Below are 10,927 nucleotides of genomic sequence, written 5' to 3'. Positions count from 1 at the left end.
AAGACTTAAGCATAGTCAAGAGACAAAATGGGTACTTAGACTAATATGAAGAGGAAATTAGATAACATGCACCAAAAAATGGCACACCCAGGCTCACTAAACTAACACATGTGGACTTGTATAAACGCTCATAAATACTGGCACAATAGTGTGAAATACTTCTCTCACCAATAGATGTTTCAACAAAAAAATCAACACAGAAACCTTAAGACTTAAACAACTTTTAACATCTGCAGAGTACTTCACCCAGTAGCTGCACAATACATATTCTTAGCTCCTGAACTTCCTCCAAAATAGGTCATATCCCATGACCTCCAGCAACATAAGCAAATAGAAAACTGAAATCACTCCCTGTATCCTGTCTGACCATAATGAAGTTAAACTCGATCTCAATAGCATATGAAACTACAGGAAATTCTCAAAACACCTGGAGACTGAACAACACATTGTTGAACACGTGGGTCACTGAAGAAAGAGAATCACAGTTCCTGCAAAGTAGTGAAAATGCAAACTATTGCCACCAATGGCAGTGTAGAGAGGGGAAAAAATCCTAGGCAGGGATGCTTCAAAAAGAAAGTCACAAGCACAAATAGCCAGAGGGAGCAACTCAGAATTTTAGAAAAACAAGAACCTCATTCAGAAAATGTTTGGGTAGGCATGAATAGAATGGAGGTTTAAAACACTATGCAAAGAATTAGTAAACAGTTTTGGGGGGAGGAAATATGATTGCTAAGTCCCTAGCTAATTTGATCAAAAGCAGTACAAAGAGCTGCTACATGAAGAAATGTTCAAGCTGGGTGCAGGTGGCTCATGCCTGTAATCCTAGCTACTTAGGAGGCTGAGATCTGAGGATCACAGTTCAAAGCCAGGCCGGGCAGGAAAGTCCATGAGACTCCGGGTTTGATTCCTCAGTATCACATAAGCAGAAAAAAATGCAAATGACTCTGTGGCTCAAGTGGTAGAGTGCTAGCCTTGAGCAGGAAGAGCTGAGGAACAGCGCCCAGGGCCAGAGTTCAAGCCCCACAACTGACAAAAAAAAAAAAAAAAGTGTTTTAGCCATAAAGGAAATAAAGTCAAAAAAATTCTATAAGAGAACCACTGGCAAGGATGCTGGGTGGAGTTAAAGGAACCCTCATACAGCACTGATGGGAATGCAAAGTAGAGCGGCCACCGTGGGGATCAGAAGGGAGATTCCTGGAAACACTGAAGCAGACCTGCTCTTTTGACCCTACCATACTAGTATTGGGTGGCTGGCTGGAATCAATATAGAAGAAAGACACCTGCATCCCTGTTTCTAGCTGCACCATTCACAAGAGCCAATGGAACTGGCAGAGGAGCACCGCCACAGATGAATAAAAATGTGGTATAAATACTGTGGAATATTGCACAGTTGTAAAGGAAAGAGATTTCGTTTGCAGGAAGATGGATAGGAATGGAGGAGAATACATTGAGCAACACATGATCAGCTCAGGAAGCCAGACCTAGAACGCGTTCATTGACATGAATACACATACGTGCACCGGGGTGTGTGTGCACAAGGGCAGGGGACAGATGGCTGTGCATGAAAACAAGAACCTCCACGAAGGCTGCGGTGCTGGGGGTGCGGGTGCAGCCCGTGCGAGCATGGAGAGAACGATGCAACCTTGACGCGGTGGGGGGGGGGGGGGACGGGGGACTGCCCGGGAACCCCGCCCTGGCGCGGCTGACAACGCTGGCTGCGGGTGGAGGGGCTTCGACGGCAGAGGACAGCTTAGCCGGCGCCGCCTCCAGCCCTGAGCTAGTGGAGTCTGTCTGTCCGTCCGCCCCTCACATGGGGCGTGTGGATGGGTTCGGCGCTCCGGTCCGGGTAGTGAGTGCTCTGACCTGGGCTCCCGGTGGCTCCGACGCTGACGGGACCGTACAACGCTTCTGGGAAGTCGCCGGCCCAGGGCGCCACCTGGCGGCGCCGCGTGTGCCCCGCGCCCCCGCCCCGCCCCGCGCCCCGCCCCGCGCCCCCGGCGCCCCCGCGCGCCCCGCCCCCCCCCCCCCCCCCCCCCGCGCCCCGCAGCTCACCCCAGCGCCCACAGACGGACCGCAGGCCGCAACTAATTCCCGGGCCCGCGCGGGGCGCTGGCGCCGGGCGGCGCTTGCGGGCCTGCGTTCCGATCCTTCCCGCGCAGGGCGGGGCAGGCGCGGGGCTCGAGCTGGTGCCCGCAGCTGCTGAAGGGCGCCGGGGGCTCCCGCCGTCACGCCGGCTGCTCAGGAGGCTGAGACCTGAGGTCCGCGGTTCGAAGCCGGCCGGGAAGGAAAGTCTACAACCCCTCGGAGAAAGTGGTTCGAGGGGCGGCGGCTGCGCAGAGGCCGGGGCGGCGCCGGGGCCCCCGCGTCCCGTCAGTGGGCACGCGCGGCTGGGCTGGGCTCGGGCCGCCCGCACCGCTCTGGCCGGAGCCGCTGGCGGACGGCGCGAGGCGCCCACGCGCGGGGTTCTGGGAAGGGGCGCGCGGCGAGTCCGGCGGCGAGGGGGGCGGGGGCGGGGCGGCCCGTGGCGCCCGCGCCGACCCCCGCAGACGGAGGCACGGCCGGCGGGGCGGCGAGCCGAGCCTCCGCGTGGGGCGGGAGGGCAGCCGCACCCCGCCGGCCCCGCACCCCGGGCGTGGGAGCGGCAGCGCGTTGGGCGGGCTGCCGGCCCCGCCGGGACCGGGCGACTCGGCTCTGGGGGGCAGCCGCCGTCCCCACGGCGCCCGCGGCCTCTCCGCGCGGGCTGTGTGGGGCGACCTCGCCCCGACCTCGCCCTCGTTGGATGTTTTTAGGCCGCCAGGGACGGAGTCGGCATCTCGCTGGGGGCCGGTTGGGTTGACCGGCGTGGGGGGCGGGAGGGGAGGACGGGAGCAGGGGTGCCGGGCACCCGCACCCGGAGCCGAGCTCGGCAGCCCGGCAGGCGCTCCGGCCCGCGAGCGCGTCCCCGGCGGTTCCCTGCTGCGCATGCGCAGAGCCTGCCGCGCCCTGCCCACGTCCACCAGCAGGCGCCGCCGCCGCCGGGATTCTAAACTGCTTTTGACGCACAGAAATGTTCATCAGCTGATTCCCCCCCCCCCTTTCCCTTCATCACCTTCTTTGCCCCGGTGCACGGACTGTCCAGCGGAGCGAGCGCCGAGCCTCACTTCCTGCTGAGGCCTGACAGGCGTTCCGAATGCTCCTATTTAAACCTGGGATGAGCGGGCAGCGAGGCTGGCCTCCGTGATCCCAGCTACCAAGCAAACAGCCAGGCACAAAGCGCGGCCCAGCGAGCAGGCCCGAGCCGAGGAGGCCCAGCGAGCAGGCCCGAGCCCGGCCACAGGCCCGGCCGAGGAGGCCCAGCGAGCAGGCCCGAGCCCCCGCCACCCAGCCCGGCCGAGCAGGCCCGAGCCCGCCACGCGGGCCGGCCGAGGAGGCCCACGGCCGGCGCGAGCGCCCTGGGCACCGCCATAAACCATCAGACACGGAGTCCAGGCTTCAGATGACTTTTGTGCGAAGGGGTGTTTTCTATCTGCATATAACGTGCTTTATCAAACCACCTCCATAATACGCCTTTTTAAAATGGATGAATCTAGACTAAAAGCCAGGCCCAAAGAGACAGGCAGCACCGTCTCCCCTCCCCTGAGGAAGGCCGACGGGAGTCACCTGCGCCGACATCGCAGCACTCACGGCCGGCGTGCTCAGGGGACCAGAGACGTCAGTGAGGACTGTAGCACAAGGAATGCCAGAAACAGACACGGCGAGCGGGCCGGGGGGCGTGGGCTTGAGCACAGGAAGGAGGGAGGGGAGTCAATGCAGTCACAAAGTGAAATGTGTAGGCTGAGCATCAGTGGCTCACGCACGCCTGTAATCCTCCTCATGAGGCTGAGATCTGGAGATCAAGGGTCAAAGCCAAGCCAGGCAGGAAAGTCCAGAACTCTCATCTCCAATTAGCTACCAAAAAGCCCCAAATGGCGCTGCGGCTCAAGGCAGTAGAGCACTAGCCTTGTGAGTCGAAGCTCCAGGACTGGCACGTGCACACACAAGACAACTATCTGAGGACAAGAAAGGGAGAGGGGAAATGGGGGAGACCAGAGAAAGGGGAAACACGGACCAAGCAGCACTGTACTCCAAACCTGAGCTATGGAACTGTAATCTCTTTGTACAACTAATGATTTTTTTAACGCAAAAGAATAAAGTGGGTTTCATAAGGCTCTCTTCATATATACACTTGAGTATCATACATTCATATACATAGCACATTGTATTACATACATGTATTGGTACGCATTGTGAACATGTGTTTCAATCATGCACCCGTCTTCCTCCCCCCATTCATAAAATATCATGACCTCCAGTCCCATCCATTTTTCTCAATGACCATGTCATCCTTCTGCATGAATAATAGTGATCAGTGTGTCAATTTTCTTTATCCGCTCACAGCTCTACACGCTGATTCTGAAGCTTGCCCTCTGTGAATTACGCCATAATATGGATGTGCAAATTTACATTCAAGAAATGCATAAGAGCTGGGTCATTAGGAAGGGCTGTATTTCAGTTCTGTGAGATGCTTCCATACTGACTTCCAGAATGGCTGCACTAATGTGCATTCCCAATAGCAGCATGAGTTTTTCCACATCACTTCCCATCTAGGCCGGCATGTTTTGTTGATGACAGCCATTCTGACTGGGCTGCCGCTTCGATTTGTATTTCCCTTTGCAGTTAGACATTGAGCATTTCTTCATATTAACCATTTAGGGTTTTTTTTTTTTTCCTGTTGAGAACTGTGCTTAAGTAATCCACTAAAAAGGAATCCATTATTAGTGTTTTAATTTTTGAGCTCTTTATATAAATATTAATCCTTTGTCCAATGAAAAGTTTTCAAACAACTTTTGTGTCACTCTTCATTCTGCTATCTCCTTTGAAGTACAGAAGATTTATCATGTTCACCTTCAATTCTTTTTAGTAACATCTGTACTTACGTCTCTGCCTCTAGTTACACTTATTCCTAGGTATTATATTTTTTTCTTGCCTATCTTTTATGGTGAATTATTAAGCTGTTTTTGTTTCTGCAGTTTCTTCCAGAGTATCTTTCTGTTCGTTCCAGCTGGTTTAGGAACAGTTTCTTCCTTTCCAGTGAGCTTGCTTCCATACGGCTAATCCATCTGCACTTGCTATAGTGTGGAAGGCACATGAAGCAAAAACCCAACAACTCTTTGTGGGCCATGGACTCTGGATCCAACCCCACTGTCTGAACTGACCCACCAGCTCCACTCATTACTAAAGCATCATCTGATGACCTGGTCAGTACACAAGATCTGAATCTCAATTTGTGTGATATTGTGGGGGATTCTCAGTCACGATGAATCTCATAAAACCTTTCAAGCTGCTATGAGAAATGTGTTTGTTGTTTTAATATCCTTTTCAGATCATTATCACAGAAACACAAATGGTCTTTTTTTTTCCCCCCCCTCTTGGACACAGGACGACACAGGACCTCACTATGCACCCTAGGCTAGTCTCAAACTTGGGATTCTCTGGTTTGCTGTCACTCTACAGGGCCATGCCTACAGTCCAGCTTTCTGCTGGCTAACTGGAGATGGGACTCTTAAGGAACTTTGTCTGACCTGGCTTTGATCTGAGATCTTCCAGTTCTGAGCCTCTCGAGTAGCTAAGATTACAGGGTGAGCCACCAGCGCTCAGCACCAATGGGGCTGTGAGTCATTCTGAAGATTACCTTCTCAATTTTGAATAATGAAGGTATGCTTTCATTTCTTCATTTGCCAATTGTGAGTACACGTGATTTTATGTACTAAAGATAAAGCTTCTACTAGACTTGTCTGTCCTTTCAGTTTTATTAGATTTTTAACATCAAAATGTCTTGATATTCACATAGTATCTGTCACACATACGTATAAGAGAAATAGAATCCATCACTCCGCACAGGTACACTCTTCTCTCCACCTGCTCCTCCAGGTTATCTTTGGCCTTCTGTCCTGTGAATTGTCTTTCATATTTTCACTGAAAAGGCAGGTGAGTATTGTACATATAATTCACTGTACAGCAAAGAGATGCAATGAGCTCTCTCAGCTTTTGGAGACTGTGTCTGGCTATGTAGTGACCTTGAACTCACCTTCTGGCATTACGGACATTCACCACTACTCCAGCTTGTCACGCCACTCTTACAGCAAAAAGTGATAAACTGTTTTTATACAAAAGAGGTCATTACTGAAAACACAAAGAATTCCTTGAAAGAACTAAAATAAATGAGAAAAAAAAGGTAAATCAAACAAGGATTGAAAGAAAACATTTATTGAATCAAAATCAATACTTTCCTTTTAATATCTACAAGCCAATACTGAACTCACTTTATTCAAGAATGAACACAATGTACAAAAAAAGTATGCTTATAATTATAAAAATATGTCAATTTTATCTTCTGGGTGCTGAGCAGAAGTCATTTTAAACAAAATCAAGGCAAACTTGTTCTCTAGAATAAAACTGCTATAATTTAACAACAGAGGTGAAAGCGAACGCACTCATGAGGTGTGTCTGAAGGCCCACCAATAGCACTGGCTGGACTGGCCACGGTCAGCACCTCCGCTCTAAGCCTCCAGTGCATTTGCTGCCTGTATGGCGGAAACGCCTTTTACAGAATGCAGGTGGCTGCCCAGAGAGCCACGTGGAGATCAAATCTTCATTCAATTCCTCTTGCTTGCCAGGTGTTAGCACATTTCACTGAAGTAACTGTTACGTATGAAAAGCCTATTAGCTTCCACTTAAAAATGACACACACTGGGATAGGGGACAATCCCACGGATGAAGGTGAAAATCTGCCCTCTGCCTTCACCAGTGCTCAGGCCTCCAAAAGCCTCACGTGCAGGGTTGATCTTGGCTATTTTCTTATTTCCTGACTTTCCCCACACCTTCCCAGGCACCGTGGGCCATGCCCTTGCTCTTGTGCCCGGGGTCGGGCCGTGCTAAGCGTTTAGGGCAGGGGCAAAGGCAGGACATGGAGAGGCGAGGGCCAGCCTGTGGCTTCCCATGACGCAGGCTCCAACACTTGTGGGTCTTAGAGCAGCAAAAGTGATAGTAAATAAAATCAACTTGGGGAAAAGGAGTAAGTTCCCTGTATGGTTGTTCCAGGAGTTAAGGGACATTACCAAAACTGTACCAATTTAAAAACTTAAAATGCATCCGTGCTGACAATGGCAAGAAAATCCAGTGCATCTGAAAACGTTTGCTGGCAGCAGAATGCTAAGCACAATGACAATGGTCCTCAGGCACGTTCCAGAACGCAGTGTCCACACCGTCCATCAAACACAACAGACCAAGTTATTAAGCAAAATGCCCAACGCTTTTGTTTGACATATTCTCCCAGTGCTATGGACAGACACCTGCAGAGGCTCAGAACTGTGACACCGAAGCATGGGTCACCTGGCGCCCACTGGACTGGTGAACTAATCCAGAGGAATCGGGGAGGGTACCTCCACCTTTGCCTAAGCTAGCGCTTCTTGCTATTATTTATTCCGCAAGAAGGGGAAGAGGTGAGCGAAAGGGCTAGAAGCAGGCAAGCTCTCCTCTCCTGCAGAGGCCCCTCCGGGAGCTCAGCACTGCAGGAACCATTCCTCGTGGCCAGCAGGTAGTCAGGCCTGAACTGGACATGGGGTTTCAACACTTCAGCAACATAAATCACTCATTTTGGCTTAACATTTCATTTTAGTAGGGAAGAGAAACATTTATAGGAATATTTGAAGTATACAAAATTGGTGAACAATGAACATCCTTTGGAACCTGAGCAAAGACCTCTTGCCGAAACCGTCAAACTCACTGCATAGCTGGCTCTCACCGGCTGTGACCTAACCAGGCCACTGCCTTGATCTTGGCAACATTCCTGGCCTCCAAACTATGTGGAATACCCAAGTCCAATGACTCTAATGGTTGCCGTTCAAAACCGAGGCTAGAGGTTCAACAGGCTACTTGCAGAAACAAATGGATGCCAAAATGTGATCCAGGACACAAGTAAAAAACGAGAGACTGAGTACACAAAGAATGAATGTGCTCACAATCAGACGATGAGCATTTCAGCACAACACTCAGATACGCAACCACACCTGTTCACAACCACAGGCCCTTGCTCTCCAAATAAATACACTCAACATTTACAACCAAATGAATGCCTTATGAATGCACGCTTTCTCTTATTGCAGCGCTAATCAAAAAGACCAAAAAGCTATACTTCTAAAGAAGCTACAGTTGTCTTTGTCTACAGAACTGATGTGACTCAGTGCCACAGCTAAATTATCTCTAATAGCAGCAGGATCGTCGGCCCACGGCAGCCCAGGGCTGCTTGTCTCTGCCCCGCTGTGGGCTCCCATCAAAGCAACTCCATAAAGCATGCAGACATCTGCTGACGTTTCAAACAAATAAAAATGATCATTGTGCTTGTGGGTCTTATACCTTCCAAAATATACACACCTGGTGACAAGTGAACAAAACCATCACAGGCCATTGCTTACCAGTAAAATCCTAAGGCAAAGGGTTAGAGGCAGAAAGAAAAGGTTTTAAATGGGGGGGAAAAAAAAAAACAACTGCAAAACGATGCTAGCATTCACAAGAAAGATCATGCTAAGATCAGATCCACGTTGGTTCAACATTGAGAATTCAGCTACAATCCAAAGAACTCTGTCCAGAGTGTAAAGGCATGCATGCCGGGTGAAGGAAGTGCGGGGTCTGCCTGGCGGCGGCGTCTTCGGAGGGAGCAGAACGGTAACGTCTCACTGGAGAATCACAAGGTGAGCGGCTGCCGGCACACTTCTCTTTTATCATTAAAAATAAAAGAAACGCAATCACAAGACCAAAAAAATGACAGAACAGCGGACAGAGATAATACAGAAATTCACAATGACCTATAAAACCAAGAGAAAAATCAAATTATTTTTACATTTTCAGGATTCATTCTTAAAATCAACCTTTCTTTTTTTCATTTGACTGCTTAAAATGAAGGATTTGTAAACAATAAAGAGCTAGCTATAAAATGAGTCTACTGACTACTCAAGATATCTGCAGCATCAATACTCAAAATAATTTCGCTGTTCTTAAAAAAGGACACAAGCACCATATTGGACCAAAAACTGTCAGGAAAAGCCTTCTTCTCAACGACGTCATCTTAAAGCAATTCAAGCCTTCCAAGCAAAGCAAGCCCACACTTGATTCAAGAGGCAGTAATGCCTGTGACTATCCCCCAAAAGCGCTCAGCTAACTTATGCTTGTCCTCATAGTAAGTTTCACAAGGACACACAGCAAATGAGCTTCATGTGTAAACCCCAGGCTGCCTGAGGGCTGGCGGGGCTCTGCGGGACTCACCGAGCGGGGACCGGGGCTATCCGGCCTTCGTGTCCACCAGCTGCATCTGCACGTTGGCGGACATGCCTCCTCCGTAGCCCCCCTTGGACTGCATTTGGTTCTGAATGGAGCTGACCTGCAACGGAGAGCACGGGGGACGGACACAGTCAGAGCCAGGCGCAGCGCAAAAGGGACTCTTTTTGATAAGCTACTTTTTTATGAATCTATAATTTTTAATCGCCTTATATTTTTGTGGCTTTAAGAGCAAATGGTGAGTAGCAATTCAAGTTGGGCTTTTTTGTTTTTCAGGTTTTTGTTGGGGTTTTTTTGGCCGGTCCTGGGGCTTGGATTCAGGGCCTGAGCTTCTTTGGCTCGAGGCCAGTCAGCACTCTACCACTTGACCCACAGCACCGCTTCTGGCTTTTTCTGTTTATGGAGAACTGAGGACTCGAACCCAGGGCTTCATGCATGTGAGGGAAGCACTCTATTACTAAGCCACATTCCCAGCCCTAGTAATTCAAGTTGTTAAAATATCTCTGGCCCCTTCTGCTGCTTCCTAAAGAAAAAATTCACTTTGTAACTCAGCGTACTTGGTAACACTTGACAGACAGAAATAAACAGATCAACTGCCCCTTTTTTAATCTCAAATACCTTAAATTTGCAGATGTCTTATATATCTGACCACTGTAATTACTCAAAATAAAACTCCAAAGCAAGAAAATAGATATGAACCAAACTGGCTATCAGCTAGACATAAATCATAAACTTATATAGTAAACTGCAGTTTTACTATTCTGATACAGTTTTTTAAAAACTCAAGTAGTCCAAATTTACTTATGAATCCTGTAATTGGAGTAAATTTTTTATCCTCTGGAAACATCAAGTGTCTTATCTATACAATGGTAAGATGATATTCCAACCACATCGCTACTTTCTGATAGGTAGGAATACAGAGGCTTAGGTATTCTGTTGAAACAAACACACATACCATCTTTTGCAAACCCTGAAGTGCTTCTATTTTTTTAATTATCGTTCCAATATCATTCCTATAAATTAGGAACATGTTGAAAACAGACAATCAGTCAGGCCAGATGCCTGGATGCGGAAACCTAATAAGCAGGAAGGGTTTGGAGGTGATTTCTCACAGTAAAGAGATAAAGCATTGACTTAATTTGTCCTGCATCTGAACCCCAAGACTCCTGCAGCCTCCACACTGCTGAGATCTGGGAGAGAAGAGATGAGATCCAATTGCTCATCAGGGAAGGTGGCTCAGTGGTAGAGTGCTTGCCTTGCATGCCTGAGGCCCTGGGTTCCAATTGCTCATCAATCTAGTTGTCAAATGCTCACAGATCACTTACTATGATACAAACAAAGCATAGCATGGAAAGCGCATTTTTAACTGATTCTCCTGAGTCAAAATAGTATTTACAAGAACGGAGGAAGACTTGCCTGTGTTATTTTTGGAATAAAACCATTCTTAAACATGCTAACAGAAGATAGAAATTATATATATATATATATATATATATATATATATATATATGTATGAATACATAATATTATTCTATATACTATATGTGAATATGTGTCTGTATATATATAAATACAG

The 10,927-nt window shown here is 48.7% G+C and overlaps 1 protein-coding gene across 4 annotated transcripts in view; it reads right to left on the bottom strand.

The window, feature by feature from the left end:
- Positions 1-6,269: 6,269 nt before the first annotated feature.
- Cdc42se2 (CDC42 small effector 2) overlaps positions 6,270-10,927 on the bottom strand; it is a 63,961-nt gene continuing 59,303 nt past the window's right edge. For 3 of the 4 annotated variants that reach the window (XM_069993673.1, XM_069993670.1, XM_069993672.1), the window contains exons 4-5: positions 9,340-9,454; positions 6,270-8,882 (exon numbers count right to left, since the gene is read on the bottom strand). In XM_069993673.1, the coding sequence (XP_069849774.1) occupies positions 9,356-9,454 (99 nt within the window). In that variant the 3' untranslated portion in view covers positions 6,270-8,882; positions 9,340-9,355. The remainder of the gene's footprint in view (positions 8,883-9,339; positions 9,455-10,927) is intronic. The other variant, XM_069993671.1, reaches the window with a different exon arrangement.

Source organism: Dipodomys merriami, unplaced genomic scaffold, assembly GCF_024711535.1.
Source record: "Dipodomys merriami isolate MVZ:Mamm:240054 unplaced genomic scaffold, mDipMer1.0.p SCAF_44, whole genome shotgun sequence".
Classification (NCBI taxonomy): Eukaryota; Metazoa; Chordata; class Mammalia; order Rodentia; family Heteromyidae; genus Dipodomys; species Dipodomys merriami.
The sequence above is the reverse complement of the archived record's forward strand: the minus strand, read 5'-3'. Positions and strand labels throughout refer to the sequence as shown.